Source organism: Carassius gibelio, chromosome A2, assembly GCF_023724105.1.
Source record: "Carassius gibelio isolate Cgi1373 ecotype wild population from Czech Republic chromosome A2, carGib1.2-hapl.c, whole genome shotgun sequence".
Taxonomy (NCBI): domain Eukaryota; kingdom Metazoa; phylum Chordata; class Actinopteri; order Cypriniformes; family Cyprinidae; genus Carassius; species Carassius gibelio.
In genome coordinates this window covers 17,654,112-17,678,800 of record NC_068372.1, presented here as the reverse complement: position 1 = coordinate 17,678,800, position 24,689 = coordinate 17,654,112, and the positions used below count along the sequence as shown (strand labels likewise).

The following is a 24,689-nucleotide window of genomic DNA, read 5'->3' as shown; positions in this document are numbered from 1 at the left end:
AGGAGGATAGACCAAGCCAGTGAGCTATCTGAGTGAGACTACGCTCATATGGTATCCAGGGATTTAGCAAAGCAGAGGGCACATCCCGGTTTAAATCAGGACTGAAACTCCCAAAGCTGGGCAAAGTGCTGCATTTTAGTGATGAATATCAGGGTGGCCCATCAGGTGGTACGCTAAGAAGATTCTCCTGACACACTGTTGTGGCCTAATCTGTGGGCTTTGGCTGGGTTAAATACTGTGTGCACAGCTCTTCCCTTGTGTCAGGCTGCAGTCAGCACAAACTCAATCTGCTTGAAAAATCTCCTAAAACCTTACACACAGGATGAATGTAGCGGAGCTGTGACTAGCGGACACTCCTGTGTCAATTCCTCATTCACCCGAGGAATATGACCTTGTACTAACCAAGAGCTTTTCAGCGCTTTAATTCTCCACTTAGTTATTTTTGTTAAACACCGCCCTCCATTTATACTAAGTGAGTATTTGGCGATAGGAACTCTGACTGATTTATCATTTATCTGTAAATATTTTTGAAATCGTAAAACGCTGCGCTATTAAAAACCTGCATTAGCGACACAAGCAGAGCAGGATGTTTCCTCAGCACTGAGCGCTGATTACAGTAAACTGTGACACAATTAATTACAGATAGTCCATTAAAGCGAATGCAAAGTGTATTGATAAAATCATTGAGGCAATGGGTTTATTTAAAATGAATAAGAACATCTTGCCAAGGCAGAGCATCTTAAACAAAACCTGATTTTGCATTTACCAACCGAGAAGAGGTGGAAAAGTAAATCATTTTTAGAATAATACTGTAAAAAACACAAAATGGCTATTCTGTAGCCAAGAAGTGCATTATATGGAAAAAATATGAGTGATTTAAGCATTTTGCTGTACATGTAAAAATGGCTGGAGGGCAAGGAATCTCTCCTGTGCCACCTGATTTTAGAGAGGGGAAAATCTTCACCGTGGTGAGTCCGCCCGTGGAGAGTTAGCAGTCACGAGTGCTTTAAAACACCAATCTGTCAGCCTACCACTGCTGAACATGTCTCTGAGGCAGAAAGAAACAAGACAGAATATAGACGACCTTAAAGAGATAAAAAAAAAAAAAAACTGGGAAAACACTCACTCCTCATAATCTAATCTGTTAAATCACCTGTAACAAATCACCTGGCTCATTTAGAGACCACAGCTTCAATTCATATTAGGGTTCTATTAAATTCAAGAAGTCATATTAGGAACAAATGAGAAACCAAGGGCACAGAGAAAAGATCTTTGTGCTAGGAAACGAAGGTGAAGACATACGTTTGGTGCCTGTGACCCCATTACAGGCACTTGTTGGATGGGGATCTGGGGACCTTTTTCAACAAGCCATCTGTTTTAGACTCGGATGCAATGATGGGGAATATTCCCTCTCGTATCATGTACATAAGGGATGGGCGATTATGATTGCCTAGTCATCCAACAACTGACTTCATCTACAGATATTTTTTTAGTTTTCAGAATTTTAAAGACCATTCTTTAAATGTTAAGGAATTGATGGCAAGAGTGAAGATAAAACTGCGCTAAATAAACAATACTGCTAAGGAAAATAAGATATTAACAGTGCATTAACAATGTTTTCAAATACAAGTAATTAGTCATAAAGTTAGTAATCCAACCAAACTTTCACTTTTTTATTTTTAATTGCCAAAGCATTATTTTTTAGCGTCTTGCATTTTTATGACCGTGCAAAACAAAAATAGCACAACTTTTAAAAACACAGACTTCATTATTATTTGTTACTTTGTGCTAATTGCTTTCTAATTTTTAAACTCTAAAATGATGTACTTTATTTGCACTTCACAGCAAGTGAGCACATAGAATAAAATTGAAAAGATTTATTTGCACTCAAAACCTGCTTTCTTTTGTTTTACCACACAACTATATGCAACGATTCCTTCTTCCTCCAGACAATTCTGAGGAGTTCATTCAAATTAAAGAGCAGTCTCTTTCCGAGTGTCTGACAGGTGTGAAGCTCTAAATATACAAATATGCAGATGAGGTGTATGAAAACAACAAAGTGGAGATACACTTGCAGATAACAATGTAAATACACACATGAAGGCTCGCTGAAAAAGAGCCTATTTTACCTCAGATGCAAATAGACAAACAGCATTTGCGACTATTTTGCAAGGCACTGATGTGACAAAGAACGTAAAAGTGCCATCACTGTTTGTTGATGATATTGTGCCTCACGGCAAACATTGTGTCTGATCACAATTCTTCTTCTAACAACTCCAGAATGCCTCAAAGACTTTGACTTTCAGATTTGGTCTCCAAAAGCACTCCAGGATGTCTGAAAGCCGCTGTTTTGCAGGTACAATGGTTTAAGGGCCGTTATAAGGACAGAGTCATCGTGCTAAGAATCACAAGAGAGATCCATGCTATCGAGACTATCACTGCAGCATCGCTCAAGCACTCCCATGGCTGAAGATATGGAAGGGAACATGAATCACAGGGGAAAATATATCATTATGAAAAAATATAGGCGCGCTCATTTCTATTCAGAGAAAGGGAGACCGCTCTACTGTTCCTTGGAGAAGCGGGAAAGTAATTTAGCGTCTAATATGAGAGAGAGAGCTCTGAAAGCTAGAAGTGATGGAAATCTGGGGTGTCCAAAACACATAGAGACTGTTCTTGGGGGACTATGGTAATGTGTTTCAAGGCTGAGGAAGCATTTGTGAAAAGAGCCCACCATCACTTTTTCATTTAGACAAAACAAACACAGTTCCCTGTTGGTCTGGGACACAGGCAGGCCAGGACTAATTGTTATGGCCCCAACAATCATGCCACTACAGGGGATTGTATCTCATGCTCAGTAAACCCTGTAGCCTTGTTCTGTTCTCTCTTTGTTTTGAGAGCTCTCGTGGGAGGGATTATTTTTCTTAAGGAAAAGAAAAACATCCTTTGGTATTATTTGACTGCTCCCAAAAGAAATGATCAGATCAAGTCTGTTTCTGATACACTAATAAAAACATTGACGATAGACACAATCAATTAGACCCAAATTTTGACAAATAAATTTGATATTTTGAAATATAAAGTCACAGTTGTGAGACGAAGTCAGAATTATGAGAAATCTGTGAGACATGAATTCACAAATTAAAGGTACAATTTGTAAGATATTTGCAGTAAAATATCCAAAAACCACTAGGCTAGTGTTATATATCTTGTCCAGCTGATTACTAACAATATCTCTAATGTTTTCAACTACTTGTAAATCATGAGAAAATTCCCATTCTAAACAGTGACACGGGGCAGTGCAGTCGTCTGTAAATGACGTTAGTTACCCTTTGTGACCGCCTTTACTGATGTAGAAACCACATGACAACAGTGTTGTGGACAAATGCGGAAGTAGTGTCTAGCGTCCAGCAAACCATCAGCTTGCTTCAAGCAGTTCCTTATTTACTTCTTCTTGCACGTTTTGCCGATCTCACTTGTGTTTTACTCAACAGGTGAGTTGTTTTGATTCGTATCTTTACAGAAAACGTATGTTATTATAACGAGCAACAAGATTAGTATTATGAGGCATACACGCCAAACGAGGGACATCGTGTCTCTAGACCCACGCGAGGAAGCGTCTGATCCATAGTCTGACCGCGTCTTTGCATTGACTTTGTATGTTATCTACTCGCGCAAATCGTTGAACTCGCGTTTGCTATGTATGCCCAATTATTGTGTTAGAAGACAACAAATCCCATCATTCCACGCTCCTTCTTAGCGTCATCAAACCACACGATTGTTATTGTTTTGGTAGTGCGCCCTCTAGTGGCAGGTCCTACAACCTGTACCTTTAGGATAAATAAATGCAGTTGTGACAACTGTGAGATAGAGAAAATTATAATACAATACAATCAGAATCTGTGTAGCTTTTATAGATTGGTAATGCAGTAGACGCTCTGGGAGGGAAAGGCACCTATAGTTGAGTAGAATCAGTCATGTTTTCACCACTGGTGTTGGTCCTCTGACATTACCCAGCGCTTTCAAGATCAATGGAGCATCATGCCACAAAATTTGTCAGTGGCTTTTATCATTCCCATTAGGACTGAACGAAGGTCCAGAATGTTTCCTCTATGCACTCAAAGTGAGTGTTTAGTATGTAGCATTCGTAATGCCCTTTATACCACATTCATCTTAGTAATGACGTTCTGACAAACATTGGAATATGAATGCGACAGAGAATGTGTTTAAATCAGGGCATGCTGCTGGCTCGAAAATGAGAAACCCATTGGTTTGCTTGTGTATGTGTTCTGCAATTGCTTGCTGAAGGACTTCACATTTGGCTACTTGACACAATGCCACGCTCCCCAACAAACCAATTTCATGCCACAGTCACCTCTGTCTCATTTGCATCGGTGTAAAGCTTTTTCTGCATGAGCGCACAATGTTTTGATCCCGTGATTAGAGTGATCTGCAGCAGAAAGCCACCAGAATCCTGTTGTTATCATTTTGTCCATCTGTGGCTCTCGCTGCTCTTTACTGGCTATGGATCAGCAACCAAGGTCCAGATTCTTTCTGGCTGAGTTTCTGATAAAGGATATCAAATTATATACATATAAACTAATGAAAAAATAAAAGACGCATTATTATAACCTTGGTTTAAACCATCTTAATCTGCACACTGCAATGCATAATCTGACCATGCATAATGAGATCTCTTCTTATTTATTAGGTGCTTCCAACAGTAATGCTGCACAAATAATTTCATGCAGTATCAGAACAGTTGTGACATGAATAATTATTTCTGTTTACTGGACTGACTATACAGGTTATGAAAGCCTTTCTGTTGAAGAATCAAGAGCCACAATACCTGTCCTGGCCCAGCACTTTCACACAGGATGGTCTCGTACTCTATGGCAAAGACTGGTGCGTTGTCATTAATGTCCATCACTGTGATCAGAGCCGCTCCTTTCCCAACCTGCGACGGATCCACTGAAATCACAGAGAAAATTATGCATGCATGAACAGGGAAACAGATTAAAAAAAAACGAGGACACCAGCACATTTATTACAATATGTTTCATTTATTCAAATGTGTTACATTATTTAATAGATTGCATTTATTTAAATATGTGCATTGCCAGCTTCCCGGCCACCATTGGTTTTTCTCAGTGAAGGCATTAAATCATCATTTTCTGTTAGATTACGGAAAGATTTTAGTTCACCATATTAAAAAAAAATATATAATAATAATAAATAAGTTTTGTTCTGTATCATTTGAAAATATTATACAAATAATATATTATTTAAAGAATAAAGCTAAAATTAATAGCATGAAATTAAGTATTAATATATACCAGGTTTTTTTTATTTTTTTTTTTATTTTTTTCACAGTTTTTGATTTGGTTCGGTTCTGATGGTTTGGCACAACATTTATATATTTATTTATTTATTTTGTGTGTGTGTGTGTGTGTGTGTGATTTAAAATGTGATTTTTAAAACAAATTAACAAAAAAGAACAAATAAATATTATTTTTCCTATTTTTACACAAAATATGACTGACTGACACTATCGAGCGCTATGTGTGCCCTCGCGCAGAAACTCCACATGTGCATCACAGAATAGAACTCATAAAACAGACAAAGGCATCCAGCCATCGCTGTAGCTGAATAAAAAGATGATGAATGATGAAACATGAAGTCAAGAAAGACCCAACAGTGAAAACATGTACTGTTTTGTTGGACGGCAGGTTTAGAAACATTTCTCATTACAAGTTATTACAAGGGAGGATGTTTGGCTTTATGTTTCTTTTTCAGTGGGGAGGTGTTTCATCATCTCAGCACGTAAATTCACGGGCACACACAACAGAGAATTCGGAAAGAAAAAAATGCACGGAAATTATTGAAATGCAAAACCAGAAAAACGCAGTTTAAAAGTGTGTATTGACCCATGGATGTTGAACAGTTCAATATTATATTGAGAATTGTAGCATCCCTAGTATCTAAGTTTAATAAAGGTAGATAAAGGCGTGTGGAGGGTGTTGAAGCAGTTATCACAAAAGTGAGCCAAGTAGCTGTTTAACTACACTTGCGTTGAGATTAACAGGATGAGATGAACATGCTCCTCCTGAACTTTCCTTTTGAGCTTTACTTAAATATTCCCATTGATGTTCTTACAAGTGATTGCAAATGCACTTCTCCTACTGTGGCTTCCTAAACTTTGTTCTCTTGGTTCATTTCATCCAGAAAAATAACCGAGAAGTCATTTATATCTCACAGTTATTCCGAAGATTTTGTTACATTTACAATCTGACCCTTTATACACAGACAGAACTGCAGTGAGGAGTAAATCTTAGAAATTAAAGTCATAATGATTGATGCAATACAGGAAACTGAAATGGGAATTAGCTGCTGTTTTTTTTTTTTTTTTTTTTTTTTTGTTATTCCCATGAGTGCTGAGGACCATAAAAAAGGACTCCAGGAAATGTACTGCTATAATACAAACAATGGAATTTTATGTGACTTTGAATCAAATTTGAGCTGTCTAAACAGGCCAATCGCAACATCATCCCATTTATCAGCAATCTGATCCAAAACAGCGGACGTAAGGGCCTTTCTGGTACGACTTGGGTATAACATAAGCATATTGAACATTAAGCCCTGTGCACATCTGATTTCTGTTTTTGTTCTACTTTTACACATAAGGGGATATTTTCAACCACCAGGCATACTGCACTTGGCAATCAGCAAATTAACAGACTGTACAAGGGCATGAGGTTACTTTTGTTGTGTAACTATGCAATATAGATATCTCTAATGGTATTGGTGCTTAAGCAAACACCTGTTGAGGGCATACTGCCTCTACTCAACCAGAACAGACACAGCTGTTAGTATTCTTTGAGTATGCTGACTGCTGTTTGCTAGTACCTTCAGTGCATGCTCACAATGCACTACAAAACTAATAAACGCATTTCCGTTGTGTGCTAATCGGCAAAATCTCTATGCATTCCTGCAAGCTGTCCTGTCATTATAGGCTTTCTATAATTTTGGCAGCGGTGATGATATTTGAGGGCACTGAGGAGGACAAAACAAGGTCATGGTCTTCAGCCAAATGAGTTGATGGAGAGCAAAAATAAATCTATTCTGCAGGTGTGAACATGCACCGGCTGGGGGCTGGAAATATGCTGGCTCATTCGAAGCTGATTTCAATTGAAAACCCAGTGATTTATTGTGCGTACCCCACTCGCTTGACTCTTTACACGGCTAGCAGAATTCAGCCTAACTGTCTAATCCAAACGCTGTTCTGGTTTAGGGAAAACGCATATCCCAACAAAACCGGACTAGTAAATATATGACTCATGCCTCCCAGTATCTTCCAACCAAGATATATAGAGTCCATCTGCCTCGGTGCCATACACACCTGCAGGAAACTTGCTGAGTTTGCAGGCAGGGAGAGAGAAAAGACATGCGCTTTGAGCTAATTCATCTATTAATTTGACTTTTTAGAGGATGAGGGATCTACAGTGAATTAAACCCAGGCAGATTGCCATCGCTGGATGTGTATCGTAACTTGCTTTACAATGCTCTAAACAATAAAACCGGTGATAAGTTACCTCAGCGTTGATGGCACGGACAGCGGCTGTTAAGCACATTGCCGTGGCGGTGACTATAATGTCACAACTGACGCCCCTGGGGACTGGCTCATAATTCACCATGTTAAGTGCAGTCACAAATGTAATAGCACCACAGTTTCTTGACCAATGAATTTCCTTGACTTTTCCAAGACCTTGCCAGTCGTTTGTGATTACTAGATAAAGACTGTTATGAGAAATCATTTTAGAGAGATTACCAGTCTTATTTCAGGTAAACAGATTTGTCAGGTAGCAATGTCGTGGACTAGCAGTACATATGCACTGATTACACATCTGGTCAAGGTAATGTGAGTTGCTTTTAGAAATACAGCGCTATGACAAATAAGACCATTCTTCAATAAAAAGTTAAAGGTATAAGTATTAATTCGGGCTGCACAACAAATTATATAAATATTATGATATCGCTTGAAAATTTAAATAAACCACAAAATATTTGTAGAATAGTATTTTTACAGTTAAAGTTATGAATAAGATTTTTATAGTTTATTATATATTATAGTTAGGTTATTAATATATTATAGAAATATGTATTACTTTAAATAATATTTGTATTTTATTTTAAATTAATAGTATTATTATAATATATTTAAATTTGTTTAATAACTTCATTTAATAATAATTGTTATTATTTTAGTCATAGCAAAAAAAAAGTGTGGAATGTGGCCTATGATAACTCACTTGGACCAAATGTATTTATTTTTTACTCTATTTTGTACTAAGTTTGAACACCCCTTTTATTTATTTGTTTGTTTTTCTTAAATTTGTTCAGTGGCCTGTAGCACAAAGATGGTTTCATTTTTTACCCAGGCAAGTTCATGTTTAGTTTGAGCAGATTTGTGTTTTTGGGGTCAAAAAGGTGGGTTGGCTTTAAGCGGGTTTTGTCACCATGGTAACTTATGCTACATGGCTACTCTGCTCCAGAGCAGGTTTTATTCTGAGTTAGAGATCGCAAACGAAAGCTGGGCCAATCAGCTCCGAGCAAAGTAAAATATATCTGATGCAATAAAGCCACCCCTCTTTATCTCTAACTTAGAGACAAATCTTTTGCTGCTAATTGTTTACTTATCCTGATCTAAATTAGGTTGTGTTTTTCTGGTTTTGTCAACTCAAAACTTACTCTGCAACTCTGAGTTTGTTCATCTCGCTTTGTGCTACAGGCCACAGGTCTAAAAAGGATGGTTTACAAACAAACAAAAAAAGCTTCAAGGCATAACATAGGTTTTATTGCTGTTTTTTGTTTATATATATATATAAATTTCCTTAAAGGATGCAAGCCTGTAAATTCATAATGCAGTATGTATTAATGAAGAACTAAACAATCTAAGTTTTTCCAATATTCCGCAGCCCTAGGAACAATTAATAAACAGTGCTTCGGTAATATAGTCAATTCTTCTTAACTTCAGGCTGTTTACAGTGACTAACATGGCACATTGCACATCAATATAGATTATGTAGGCACACGTACAGACATTGTACAACAGCTTCTGAAGAGATTCTGGCACACTGAGCAACTTTGTCCTGAATGTGCCTTTCAATTATGGTTGCCCTTAGAATCTAAAATAACCATTTTCAGAGATTTAGATTTCCTCCTTTATGATTTTCAGGGACATTAACACCTTACCTAACATTGCCTAAAGACAAATGGCTTTGAGGCTACCTTTTTGGGTAGCTAGAAAGCCACTGTCTCATTCTTACAGACTAATAGAGAAGGACATTGCAATCGTCCCTGCCAAAACCCATTTTAGAGACTGTGGATGCCTCTGACAATGACTGATTGTCTATGAGGATGAACCTGTAAACTTTTGTTAAGTGCGTCCACATTCACGCATATGGGTTAAAAATGTAACTTCATGATGGAAATTATTCCCCTCTATCACTCAAGTCAATATGGTTATGGCTGTCTGTTCGAAGACTGCAGGGAATCGAGAGAACAGATGCACTTGAGTGAAGGTCATGGTGAAAATCAGCTTCAAAAGTTAGGTGAGAGAGGAAGCTACAGTCCTGCCCATCGGCTACAATCAGGACAAGACTCGATCAAGCTACACGGTTTCTGTAGATGCCAGTGGACAGCGGTCACCTCAGCAGCACAGCATCTGTTCACAGCCCGGCCAGAGCACTCGCCCAGATTGAACGATTGTGCTCTATGTGCCGTACGGCAAGACTGACACACGCGTCATGCACAAGGGACATGGTTTGAAATATTGATCACCCAGAGGAAAGCCAACTATTAGCCCAGGGAGCCTTAGGATAATGGTATTCATTGTGAAATTAAAGGCTCACATTTTATGAAGGATTTCATTCTAAAAGAACTTGATATTGTAAAAGTGAAATGCAGCTGCTCAATACTTTCCCATACAAACTGAAAGTCAAGGTATTTTTCAATACAAGCTCCTTCTGAATGGCTCACTTATTCAAGCAGTATCAGTTTCTGTAATTGACAGACCTTGTTGGACAATAGATAAGAACACCATAGCACATCTACTGTACACAAATCAGGCCTCTTTCACATATCATATTTTGTGTTCAATTATTTGTTTCAGCCAAGAAACATAATTATTGTCAGTGTAACCTTCACAAATCTTTCTGAAGACCTTCAAATCATAACAGCAACCATATAAATAAGTTCAATAATCGTACAAGCTAATTTGAGGTCACTCACAGCTTTCAATAGCCAGGATGGTGATGTTGTGCACAGCATTGGCTTCTCTGTCTAAAGGCTTAGCCGTGCTGATGACTCCGGTTGTTGACTCAATGTTGAAAAATCTCTCCAAGTCCGTGTTTCGGTCTATTGAATACCTGGAAGAAAAAAAAAAAAAAGTTTGAATGAACTCAAGCTTTGACTTTTAAATGAATTCTATAGATATGACCTGAAGCCAAAGCCCCAACAGCAATCATTATTTCCAGTGGCTCTTAGGCACAGAACTACTTAATTATGAGCATTTGTCTTTAAGCACTAAACACCTGAGTCCCACAACTCATTTACAGTCGAAATTTGCATCCGCTCCCTCATAAACAAATAAAATAATTTAATGCAATAATAATAGCATTAATGACTTGCATATGTATTATCTTAGGCCTGTTAACATATTTTATAAGCTTGAAATCAGATAGCACTTGACCATAATAAATGTTTATTGTAGTGTGTAAATATACTCAAGACACACTGTGACGCATTGTCTTTATTAACATGCAACTATGTGGATAATATTATGTTCACTACTGTTCAAAAGTTTGGTAGGATCAGGATCATGTAACAATGAAGACTAGAATAATGGCCGATGTCCCATGTATTTTTATATTTCACAATATTATCAGTTTTATTGTATGTTTGACCAAATAAATGCAGTGCTGGCGAGAATATAAGAGTCATCTTTCAAAAACATAAAATCTTATGTGAGTTTTTGCAAGCCATTTAGCACTGATAACTGTGGTCAGATTTCAATCCGTAGACATATTAGACTGCAAGGGGAGAATGAAATTCAGCTAATGTCTGACAAGATATTATCTCGATACCAAAATTGGGTATTATTTTTTTATCAAGGTTTTAAAGCTTTAATTAAAAATGCTGTCTTTTTCAAGATTTAAGCTTGCCTTTATAAAACCAGTATCACTGCAGTGTAAAGTCATTCCATGAGGCCACGTCCTACCTAATGGGGCTATTGGTGGAGTCTGGGTCCAGAGCAGAGACAGTTCCTATGATGGTTCCCACTTTAGCAGCTTCAGAGACAACCATTTTGCTGAGCGGAGAGAAGATAGGAGGCTCATCAACATTCTCCACAGTCAGCCTCACCATCGCTGTATCACTGAACGGTCCTTGAGACAAGAACCGTGGGTCTATGTTCCTGTTGGATGCCTCAATTTTCAGAGTGTAGCTTGACTTTTTTTCAAAGTCGAGATTCTGAGGTGAAGAACACAAAAGGAGCAAGGGAAAGTGAACTTTAGAAACAGTTTTGAAATGATAAACAAGGACAGAGAATATGTGGTAAGCATCCAGGCAATTCATAAACAGAGTCCACATTTGAAATCTAGCTGTGATGTGTGTACATATATAATCCATTCAAGAACTCTTGATTCACTCCTTTTATCTCTCATATTTCATTTAAGTATTGTTATCGATTGTCAGGACAGAAAAGCACAGTGTCAAAGTAGTTCATTGATTTTAAGACAGAGATACATGATGCTAAAAATGTCTCGTGGAACACTTTCTCATATAGTCATTCATCACACCTGTCTGCTGTAATATGCAGCACATTGAAAACTACCTTCCGAGTCTTCGTCATATCACTGATAAAACATAACTTCCCTGAGGGTGCAACAAATCCAAATCCAGCACTTTTTGAATGTTTAACTGTAGTTTTAAAAGTCAGTTTATTCAGGGTTCGTACAAAAACTGCAAAATGAAATTCCAGGACTTTCAAGGACCTTTCAAGCACTACTCTGTTAGTTTTCAAGGACTAAAATCAGAGATCTCACTTATCAAACAATATTTTTATTATCTTTCAAATTCTAATAAACTAATACAACAAAGTGGCATCAATAAAGTGCAGCACAAAAGTATGCAAGGACTGTGGCAACTATAACAAAGGATATTATGGCAAAGTTTCCTTATTCAAACTGATTTTCTTTTTTGTGAATATTTGATTGACCCGAAGAATTAATGCTGTATCTTACACTTGGGAAACTATGAGCTATATCACCACTTATCAACACCTGGGTGTGTGACGATACACTTAGCTCATGAGATGACTTAGTTCACTAGAATGAGACAATAATTTAATACTATTTTTGTCTTTTGATCACACAAACCAAAACAATGCAGTTGTATTTTAAAATATTTTAACTAATCAAGGTCTGTAACTATGATTATGATTATTTTGGTTTAGTAATACAAATAGTAGTAAGTGAAAAACAGTCTTTAGTATGACTAATTATATATTTTTATATAAACTTATGATGAGGAAATAATAATAGTAATTACACGGTTTTATTAAACAACCCTGATAAAATAGGCATAAATAATGTAATACGCCTGTACACAAAATATGAACATAGCCAACTTAAGTGTTTGGATGTTTGGGATGCATCATCCTTGGTACTGCCCCTTTTGTGAAGGGGGATTTAGAATTAGGGTTGGTACCATGTCCAGGGTTTCCCACTGATCTTAACTGATGCTGAACAAACATCAAGTAACTGACTGCACTGCTGTTCTGGTGTTGTTGTTGTTTATATATAGCTTTAGGTTTTGTTAGAGTGCCGTCTTTTATTTCTGTTTGTTTGTTTTGTGTTTGAAGAACTGGCACAAGATTGCGCTAGTCTGCGTGTGAGTTATCTGGGAGGCTTAATTCCTGTAATCTGGCTCTTCTTGGCCATTTTATTCCCATTTATCCCTCCTCAGTGCCAGTGGCTGTGTTTTGTTTGTATTTTTTTGTAAACTGTTATTGTATTGACTTTTTGTGTGTGGATTTAAGTCTTTAAAGTGGGAGGGGTTTGCCATGGTACCCTGTGTGTCTGTTTTTTTTTTTATGTTACTGGTATAGACTTGATGTGATTGTGAAGTATTGTGTCTGTTGATTTGTCTTTATTAATTGTATTAATTATTATCTTATATATATATATATATAAATATATTTTAAACGCCCGACCACTCTTACCACACAAATATAAAACACTGTATTGTGTATACAATATACAGAGTTCAAAATTCAAGTTTTCAAACAGATTATTTTTGTGTCCATGTCCATTGCATATATAATTTAAAAATGTTTACAAGTATTTTAGTCTAATTTCTCTGTGTAAATGTAAAGTGGTGTAACCCAGTAAAAAATAATATAGCTTATATACAATATATAGCTTATAACAATATATGTATATCGCTTAAATACACTTGAGTGCACAGATCTGGTCAATAACTTCTGAAACACTGTTTTATTCAGACTTGAATGTTGTTGTTGTTTTTTAACCTGTAAGTTTTCTTGGGAATTTGGAGTTTATTCATATTTAAAATTTGATTAAATATTAATATTTAAAACATACAATATATATAGGGCAAAGGGGAAGGGGGGTCAAAGCAGTTAAGGGGAACGATTGCCTGTGGGAAGACAATGTTCTCAGGTCCAGTAGTTTAGGAGTGTATATGCTCCCGAGGCTTCTGCCAGAAGGCAGAACGTCAGAAAAAGCGGAAGGCCAAAGTACTGTCCTTCATTCTGTTACTGACTTTCTTAAGACACTGCTTCTTCAGGGCAAATAACATGCTGAGCAGTCTGCACTGTAGGGTGTCCAGTGAGAGGAAGAGCAGTTTCCAAACTCTGTTGATTTCCTGAAGTCAACAATTATCTCTTTGTCTTGAATGACATTAAGAGATGGTTGACTCCTTAACATTTTTCTAGATCTCTCATCTCCTCTCTACAATCTATCTCATCATTGTTGTTGATGAGCCCTAGCACTGCGATGTTATCTCTAAAGTTGGTGATATAGTTTCTGGGGTGCCTGGCAACCAGGCTGAGATTCAACAGAAAGAACAATAAAGGTCTGAGGACATAGCCCTGGGGGATACTGGTAGTCAGGGTGACAATTTGGGAGGCCTGGCCATGAATCCTGGCTGCCTGAGGTATGTTTGTCAAGAAATCTGACAAACAGCTTCAATGTCTAGTTTTGAAGCAAAATACCTGCTATCTGTAATCCAAAAATAAATAAATAAATAAATATGATTTGTAACATGAGTGGTATTTATATTGAATAGTTTAGGCTTTCAGCAAAACGTCAGTAGTCAGGTGTAGGTGGGATGGAGGTCTTGATAAGCGTCATGTCCAACTGCTAACAGTGCTTCATTATTATGCTTCATTACTTTGACACAAATTCAAAGATGTCTTATATTAGACGTGATCCCAGTGGTTGTTAGTGTCTTCTATACACATAGTCTCAGATTAACCTCTAACAGCATCTAAAGATTTACATCTATCACATTTTTTTTATTCTCGCCCCTTTGACAGGCATGAAGAATATATTGCCTTCACTTATTTCCTGTCAGCAATGGAGCCGAAAGTACATATAAAGTTTGGCCTGCCTCTGGCCTACCTTTAGTAGAATTATGACTCCTTCCTGGGTATCTTTGTCTGGCACGACCCTGAACACCCCAAGGCCGTCGCCCTCTATAATCCTGTAGTCCATCTCAGCATTTGGTCCGATGTCAGAATCCAAGGCTTTTATCTTAGCCACCACTGATGCCACAGGCAGGGATTCAGGCACAGCAAACTGATAGGATTCTGCAAAAGACGCCCAGCAAACACACACACCCATACGCAGTGGTTATTGATGATGCTATTTCTCTTTTTTCCTTCCTTATCACCCAGCTGTTAGGGCCAGGTCTGAACTAATAATGTATTTCTCTGCTCCGTAGCAGGTAAGCCACTCTAGATATAGCAAGCATGAAGATAGTATAAGCTCTTTACACTCCCAGACACATACTGATTCCACCAATAGTATCATGCGGTAAAATAGGGACAGAAATAACTAAGACAATAATCTAAAATCCTGTATTATAAAAGAAGATTGTTCATTTCTATTCTAAAGATCATCTACCTTATAATTACACAGCAACTACAGCGAGCGCTTGATCTCTATAATACAAGATCATTAAAAATCTCATATTGCTTGCATGCAAATTAAATGGGGAGGCAGCATGCATTAATGATGCATCAGGTCCACGTTTGTTTTATAGCTGATAGAATAATCATACTCCTTGAAAAACGGGGCGGGTTGTCGTTAACGTCCGTAAGAGTGACCGTCACCGATGTGGTGCCTGAGAGTCCTCCCATCTGACCAACCATGTCTTTGGCCTGGATTACCAGTAGATACTGATCTCGTGCTTCTCGATCCATGTTGGGCAGAGCCGTCCTCACAATGCCTGCACAGAAAATAGGACTGTTTTAGTGAAGGTCTTGTTGCCTTGTGCTGATTAAAATGTAAGAAATATGGGGGGTTGTTGATGCATGAGATGTACTGTGTAATGATAATATCCTTCTGGCCTGTAAAAGCCGTGAAAAAGCATCTAGATTACAATATAGATCACTTCCCTTCTGCATTATACGGAGATGGAGTGTGCATCAATTAAAATAGGATTACCATTTAGTAATCTAAATAGCAAGGACCTTTTCCAGATTTGTTAGGCCATATCATAATGGATCTCTCCACAATGAGTCAAATCCACTGAGCCCAGTGAAGGACTGTAAATCAATTTTCTCTCCAAGTCATTGTTAGTTTTGGATTTCTTATTGCTTGGCACACCCGAGAGTGATTAAATAGTACCTACTTCCTTTTTGTGCACAGAAAGCTACGATAAATCCTAATCAATAAGCGCTACTATTTGTTATATCTGCCTTCATTTTCCTTCACATGCTGTGGTGGCATCTCTCAAATTAGCTGCATACTTTAAAAGAAAAAGGAGAAAAAGTTTAATCAAGCTTTGTAATTCACACAGCTGATTGAGTCCATATGTGGAAATGACCTCAGTTACAGCTAGTGCTGATTACATTAAGGATTTCATTCCCTGTAATCAGTTGGAAAGGTGCAGCGCTAACTTCATCACAAGTACCATCAACTTTTTCTGTCTTTAAGTGAGTCAATCAAAACAGCAGTCTCTTGACGTTTTCATGTTTGCATTCCAGGAATTGGTGGTTATTGTGTAATAGCTTTAGAAAAGACTTGCCCCTCAAGTGATTTTGTGATATTGTGCACTGTTTACTTAAAAAACGTGATTGGTGAGAATGACTCAAAATCTTGCTGCTGGATAACATTTTAGTGCTTAAATATTTGACTGACAATATTGCAAAGAAATAAACATTTGTAACTTATGTGTACCTGTCTTTGGTTCCACAGAGAAATAGGGTTGTCCTTCAAGGATGCTGTACACGACTCTGGCACTGTTTCCGTATGTAGGGTCATCTGCGTCAGTCGCCTTAACCTCAACCACAGATGTGCCTGGAACAAATTATCCACGCAATTTGATCAAAATGGTACCAGACATACACTGGCATTGCGCCTCCCTTGATTACAGAACTGATATCTGATGTAGACAGAAAACATCAGAAAACATGAACAGGATCAAGTAAACCAATAAAGAAACATTTGGATGCACACAAGTAGATGTCCATTGTTGTCCTCCAGCAAAGTTTTTGAAAGAAGACTCTCTGAGCCTACATTTATTTGATTAAAAATACAGTAAAAACAATAATATTGGGGAAATATTATTACAACTTCAAACAACTGTTTTCCATGTTTAATATATGATATGCATTAAAAGAGGCTGCTTTTGCCTCCCTGAACCATCTGACATGCCGTCAGTCACAGAAACGAGGCATCTGCTGCTGATCGCTATAGCATACAGGAAGTTCATTAGAGTGTTTTGTAAGTAATTGCATTTAATAAAAGAGCCACAGTGGCTTCTCCAGTGACAACAACGTTCATTTCCATTGTGCATTAATTTCTCCAGAAATTACAATTATGTTCTCTTGAACACATGCAATGGAAATGCTGCTTTATCCATAAATTATTTTCACAGTTGTTTTACACATTTTTCAAACGTTAATGCAACCTAACTCAGATAGAAGCATATCTTGTGTTGGCTTCTGCAGTATTTTGTATTCTTGTGCCTGTCTTGATTACAGAGTACAAAGCTGGTGTTGCCTCAGTTCTCATTAAGCCATGCACCCTTGCAAAAAGCCCTGAAGGACAAAACAAATCTAATCAGAAGCCAAACACACACTTTAAACACATTTCTGTATGTGGCCTGCACATGCTTTTCGCAACACATGCACTGTTGTTGAAAAGTTTGGGGACGGCAGGTAATTATTATATATATTTATATTGTTTTTTAAGTCTCTTATGCTGCATTTATACGATAAAAACAGTAAAACAGTAATGTTACAAAATACTGATACAATTTCAAATATCTGTTATTTTTAAATATATTTTAAAATATAATTTAATTTAAAAGAACGTTCAGTAGCCATTTGTCTTCAGTGTCACATGATCCTTCAGAATTCATTTGAATGTGTTGATTTATTGTTCAAGAAAAATTTATTATTATCATCACAGTGGAAAACAGTTGTGCTGCTTAATCTTTATTTTGTAAAAAAAAAGTACAAATCTTTACTTTTTATCCACCATAGGTAAATAAAAGTAATAATTTCTTTGGAAAAACGTAAATGGTTTATTCTGTAGGACTGAATCACAAAGGCAAGTTTGGTGCTACTTTACTGGCTTACTGATATTTCCCAGATTTGATTTAAACTGTAAAATGGCTAATGGAAAGTGCCAGGCCTTCGTTTGAGCACAATTTACAGACCGCTCCAGACTGTGGTGTTCCTCAGAAATGCAAATTATCATTAAATGCATTTGCTTGTAAAAACAAAGGAGACATTTGGGGACAGGCCCAGATGTTGTCATATTGGTAACCTAAGCATCTGGAAACCCAGCTGAGTGTACAAAAACGCAGCACCATGGTAACACCTCACCACAGGGACCAAGGCCAAATGACTGTTACTCTTTATCTGATGGTACGATGTGATTTCATCTCTTATATGTAACCTTGTACCTCTGCAGAATCATTTCAGACTCTTTAGATTCAACAGGCCGCTACATTTATAGCCAGTTAAGGACACCGGCATATGGCCAGCCCTTAAATACATATCACAGAGAAACCGCAATGTGGGAAAGTGATTGGATGGGAGTATAAGGCATATGTTGTGAATTTCCATTCGGCATCACGCTGACGTCTGGATTGAGGGAGGGGTGTCTGGGTTAAGTTGTGGACCTCACACTTGCAAACAATCTCCTGTTTCTTAATTACCAAATTAAATTAATCATTTTCTCGTTAATCAAATCCATTAATCATCAGTTGACTGCTAATGAATTTCAATGGATCTATAAAGCAGTCATTGAGGACAAGGGTCACTTGCATTCACAGAGGCTAATGGCTTTGTTCACACCGTTGGACAGACACTGGCAGCCAGCATGTTAATTGCTCTTAGAAAAAAGCATGTCAATGATTGTGTGATTGTCAGCTACTATGTTCTGCGAGGTCGAACTGACAAACAAGTGCCTTGTACTGGGTGCATTAATTATGTATATTACAGTTCATACTGTAGGTGGTCCGCAGCTCACACTCACATCTAAACAAATTCTAGACACAATTGTCTAATTTTGAAACTGGATGTCAAAATATCTGTTATGGATGCACCGAATATTTAAATCATGGCCGAAGAGCTTATATTAGTTTTATGTTTATAACTGATTACTGATAAATGTTAACCATAATCAAAATTTATCATTGAATTAAAAAAATGTTGTGTTTGTTGTAAGTTTATCAACCTTAAGTTTATTAAGTTTACATTACCTCTGCCATCATATAATGCTCCCTTAAAGAAAATGAACATGAAAATGTCCACAATTAACCAATACTAGTAAATAACTTTAAAAACCTATATATTTTATAACCATATATATTGTGTATTCCTAACATCCCTTTTTGGTGTTTGGTTTTGTATGGATAAATCCAAGGCACTTACCAACAGGAGACATTTCGGGAACTTGAGCATTGTAAGGGCCGTCCAGGAACTTGGGCTCATTGTCATTGATATCCTGCACTTTGATAACAAATTCAGACTCTGGTTCGACTGGCAGGTTGGTGGCACGGTCTCGGGCCTGAGCTCGCAGTGTGTAGTAGGCCTGTTCCTCCCGGTCCAGGCGCTTCGTGGCATGTATGTCACCTGTGTTCTCATCGATGGTGAAAATAGAGGTTGCACCTTCACCATTAAGCACATATTTTACTTTGCCCTCCCCTCTGTCCACATCTGAATGAAGCTACAGGGAAAGAAGAAGAAATGAAAAAACATTCATATCTATTATCATTGTAACGGTTGTCTAGTTAGCATAGTAATGAATAATGCCAGTAATTGTGTTTACTCATGAGAAAGTACTTCTGCAGTGCTTTAAATAATGAATGGATAAACCATCTCCAGCAGATTTGTGCAAGTCAACAAAAGAGAATGGACTGAATAAATGTCAAATCTCACAAGTTATTCTTCCTCACACATTTCAGAACACATGAATGCACAGGTGGAGGGTGAACATATTCAAGGGTAAGGCTAAAAGCAGCCAAATGTATTAAACATTAGAAACCCCCCTTTTTTAGGCAAGAATAAGACATGGGTGTCAAGTACGAAAAAAAAAAAGTTTTTACAATAAAAAAAAAATCCGAAATAAATAATTACAGTATATGTTTCCTTTCCACGGTTATTCAAACAGCGTATAAATTGTATAAAGAAAATAAAATCACTAACATTGATCTATGGCAAGTTTAAGCACTCTCAAAAAAAAGCAAAACTATAGTTATTATCACTGAAGCTGTATACACTGTGAAATGAATCTCTTACTTACATTGTACGTACAGTACATCTGCGCTTTGTTTATGATGAGAGAATTTGCAAGAGTTCGGAATTCAGTCATCGAAAGCGCACGCACTCAACAAAACGCATACATTTGAATGATGACTCATCTGAATGCCTCTGATTGGCCATTGCATTCCTAAACTCAACAGAATTGTTTGTGATTGGTTAAAATGTGCAACACTGCAAAAACGCCTAAAATGTAAAACACGGTCTATTCATATTCACTTTATTTAGCAACAGACTAATAGATTTAATTTGTTTGTGCATTTTTTTTTTTCAAATTTAGAGGCATTTTTGCCCTTAAATCCCTTTGACTAAATTAAAATAATATAATAATAAAATCCATCTTTCCTTGTTAGAATATGGCTTGAGATGCTGTTGCTGTGAGTTATTTTCCAACTAAAAAAATAAATTAAAAAAATCTAAACAACAACGGCAGTGGGAAATCTCAGAAATCTCACGGTCAGTGGTTCTGTTCTGAATGTTTAGTCAGATTTATGAGTGTACAGTTGTTTTGTGAAAAGCCTGACAATACATGGTTTGTTATTTTACATTAACCATTGTGTTAATCATGTAAATAGTGCCAAAAATGCACATTCGTAATATACATAAAAACTGTTCAATTTAATTGGCAGTCCAGAAATTTTCTCATGCCATTACCATTTTATGGCAGCTGACTTGGTATTTCCGTCACCAGCATTGAGTGATTTTATTAACTTGTTTATTTCTTGAATTATATTTTATTTCCCTCTCTGGGGGATAATAAGCCAAGTCTTTAGCTTTTCCTCTCTTTGCTTTTCTTTCCTTTATATATATATATATATATATATATATATATATATATATATATATATATATATATATATATATATATATATACATATTGTCTTCAAATCCACATTCTTATACTTTCATGTACAGGATCTAGCTGGTATGAAAAGACAACTTGTTTGCTTCATTTAAGCAGTCCTTTCATATCATAAGTCTTTATGATGCTCACAGACTCACAATGATAGGCTAGTGCACCATAGCTGCATCGCTTTCAAGGGACAAAGTAAACCCATGATTGAATTTGGGAAAATGGCAAACAGTGTCCTGTGGTGTGACATGCTATAATTCATCTAAAACCATTTCAAACAACATTATTCTAATGGTTTTATATTGCACATGCAGTTTATGACCACATTCTCTATATGGAACTGTATTTTTTATTCATTTGTCACACCACAGGACTACAAAAAGGAAACAAAAAGCTCCCATCTAGTCACATCTGGTTTAGGTTGCCGTTTACTTGCCAATAAAACAGCGCAGCTCCACATATGATGTCAGTTAATCAAAAATTACAATTGTTTCAGTGCAGGAACCGAGCGCGCTAATGACACTTGAGGCTAATTAATCAAAGTAAATGTGTGTTTGGATGTCAGTGCTGGCAATTCACCGAGGCCAACACTGGTCTGATGACTGCTGTGTGGCTCAGCTCTGGAATTTTTTATTTTTTTTGTAATGTTTATTTTGACCATAATTCACCATGATGATGACTGCAGATCATTAGATTCTGTGCGCTCAGTTACACCACCCCAGCTCGCAAACTCATCTAAAATTATTTCAATAAATGTACATATATTTTCATCTGAATAAAGCTGTCAAACCTATTATCAGTATTGAAGTACCATTCTCAGAAGTTCAAAAAGTTGTCACATTAACAACATTTATAATGTTACAAAAGATTCCATTCTTTTGAAATTTCTATTCATCCATGAATCCTGAAAACGTATCACTGTTTCCATCACAATATTAATCAGCACGACATTAATAATAAGAAGCATTGTTTCTTGAGCACTGGAGTAATGACTGCTGAAAATTCAGCTTTGCCATCACAGGAAAAAATTACATTCAAAAATGCATAATTATAGAAAACAGCAATTATATTAATAGTTATTTTAAACAGAAATAATATTTCATAACTTTTACTGTATTTTTAATCAAATAAATGCAGCTTTGGTGAGCATAAAAACATAAGAAAATACATGAACCATGAATCTGAACATGAACCTTTGAAAAGCAGTGTATTTGCTAAAAAAATATAAATAGATATTATAATAATAATTGATGACTTATTTGGAAATACATAGATTTTTTTTTCTCTCTATGATGAGACTGTCCCTCATCCTAATGTGAAATGCAACCAACTACCAAGTAGCAAATCACGATTCATGTCTTTTGAGGTGAAAATGTGATGAGGATGATTTAATGTTAATAAAATGTATAATTCATTTCAGTTGATGTCTCACAATGTGTTTTTTTTGTTTGTAATTTCACAGCTGTAATACCCTACTGAAGTTGGAAAGCTCTGCTTTTCTATCACAAATGTGCCAAATCTGCTGATGTAATTACAACCGCTAATGTTAGAGAAGGCAGGGAGGCCGGGGAGACTAAGCGTGCCATTGTTTCCATTGGTACCATTGTTAAAAATAATTATCCAATCAGCGTGTTCTCTTTCAGCGCTGAGGAGTGTTGAGAAAAGAAACCTTACAGGGGAGGCTAGCCTCCCTTCTGGTATATCAACCAATCATCATAGAGACATAAATTACGTGCTATTAGTCTTAACGTCTCCCGCTGCGCTGATAATGTACCAATTACTTATGAGTAGTGATATTTGACCACCAACAGATTTACCAAACTGTCATTCAAACAGTATATACAAGTAAAAATAAAGGGAGAACACGCCTAAGCTGGATAAAGGCTAACATTACAGCAGTCAGCTCTTTTAACACAGACTTTTAAGAAGGGATGGATGGTTGCTTCAAGTGACAGGCCAGGTAAGTTGAATTATATTACCTTGCTGTATGTTTGTCATTTTCTTTATGTTTTCCGACTAAAAGCAACCAAAAAGTAACTTTAAAGTGGTTTAGCAAATAATAATAATCAGCAGAGATCCCCAGACCAATACAGTTTGTGTGCCTCCTCTATTTTGAAACCCACAAGCCACCACTGACAGGAAACACTACCAACACAGGAAAGAAAACAACATTAGAACTTAAAACGACATTTAAATGTCTGTGCCAAGTATTTCAAATCGATATTATACATGTTTTCAGACAGCTTTCTGAGCATAGCTTATATGTTTGTGTGCGTGCGAATATGATGAAACCGTGAATCACTCTCCTATGCAGGAATGCAACCCTTGGGTCGTCTCTTGACTTAGTCCTCTATCTCTCACCCTTTGGCTCTTTTCAGCTCAGAGATAAAAAATAAATAAGAACTGGAGAGATGGAAAGGCTAAAGTTGCACGTTAATGAGCTGCTGAGAACAAGATCAACAAGCTAAACAGGAAGGAGAGGAAGGAGGAACCGAGCCTGAGGAGGGAACTACATGAGGAAGCCAGTTAGGACCGTGAAGTCTTGGTATGAGCGCTTACCTTTTCTCTTTCAGCCTGTAGTTAAACCTACCGGCAATCTTGCCGCCCCTACCAAACTGGCTGAGTCATGCTATGTCTGAGTGTGTAAATCAGCAATGTGGGTTGTTGTTGACGGAGATGATAGAACAACATAGCGTTTCCTTCATCTGGACTGGGACCAGTCTCACGCTGCCAACACATTCCACGTCAATACAGAAGATAAATGAAGACTGTCATTACGTCCCTGTCATCTGTCTCTGGCAAACCAGCGAGCCCAATTACGTCGTGAGATTACAAACGCTGCCTGTTTTACACACAGCTAATTTATGTTCATCTGTCTCCTTCTTGGATCCTGCAGGGGTGCCCTTAATATGATGCTCTGTCTCTTACCCGCTCTCACTCCCTCCAAATACGGAAAGATTATGGATATGGCAAACGTGGAACTGCCTTGCCTGCCAGCGCACATCAATTACTTTCCTCACAATCCCACCTAATGAGAGAATTTCAAACTGAAACGAACTTCGTGATAAATAACACAATTGATATGAATGCCATTACTTGAGTGATCGGCTCTGGCGAGGCGTTCTCTCTGATTTAGTGTAATTTCTCCATAGTGATTTAGAAGCTGTGACTAAAATCGCACAGCAAGATATATTACAGATGGTGCCTCCCTTAATTAGCTACATCTACTCAATCAAAGCAATGAACATGCCGCTTGTCTGCGAATTAAACACTGTCTAATAAGCCACATAATATAGATGTGCAGAAATTACCAGTTTTATACGTACAAATACAAATACATACAAATAATACAAAATATTAAGCAGCAAAATTTCATTTCACATTGATTGATATATATATATATATATATATATATATATATATATATATATATATATATATATATATATATATATAGTAATAATATATCAATGTTTTTACTGTATTTTTGATTATATATTATATATATTTTGATTATATATATATATTAAAATTTGCAGTTATAGTTTTTAACTGTTTTTAAGCTAACGACATTGACAAAACAGCAACACTTAGTATTTACTAAGAAATATCACAGTATCAGACCATAGCTTTTTACTACACACAGACCATAATTTATCAGCCTTCTACAGTCATTATAAAAACACCGCAGTTAGACATTACTATGCTAGACCTGTGGTAAATTATCATAAAACAACTCTGAATGGAAACAGT

The 24,689-nt window shown here is 36.9% G+C and overlaps 1 protein-coding gene across 1 annotated transcript in view; it reads right to left on the bottom strand.

Moving 5' to 3' along the window:
* LOC128029240 (cadherin-7-like) overlaps positions 1-24,689 on the bottom strand; it is a 52,155-nt gene that overhangs the window by 13,260 nt on the left and 14,206 nt on the right. Inside the window, exons 3-9 of the mRNA XM_052616888.1 lie at positions 19,196-19,490; positions 16,488-16,607; positions 15,367-15,534; positions 14,706-14,893; positions 11,279-11,529; positions 10,291-10,427; positions 4,850-4,971 (exon numbers count right to left, since the gene is read on the bottom strand). Coding sequence (XP_052472848.1) covers positions 4,850-4,971; positions 10,291-10,427; positions 11,279-11,529; positions 14,706-14,893; positions 15,367-15,534; positions 16,488-16,607; positions 19,196-19,490 — 1,281 coding nt within the window. The remainder of the gene's footprint in view (positions 1-4,849; positions 4,972-10,290; positions 10,428-11,278; positions 11,530-14,705; positions 14,894-15,366; positions 15,535-16,487; positions 16,608-19,195; positions 19,491-24,689) is intronic.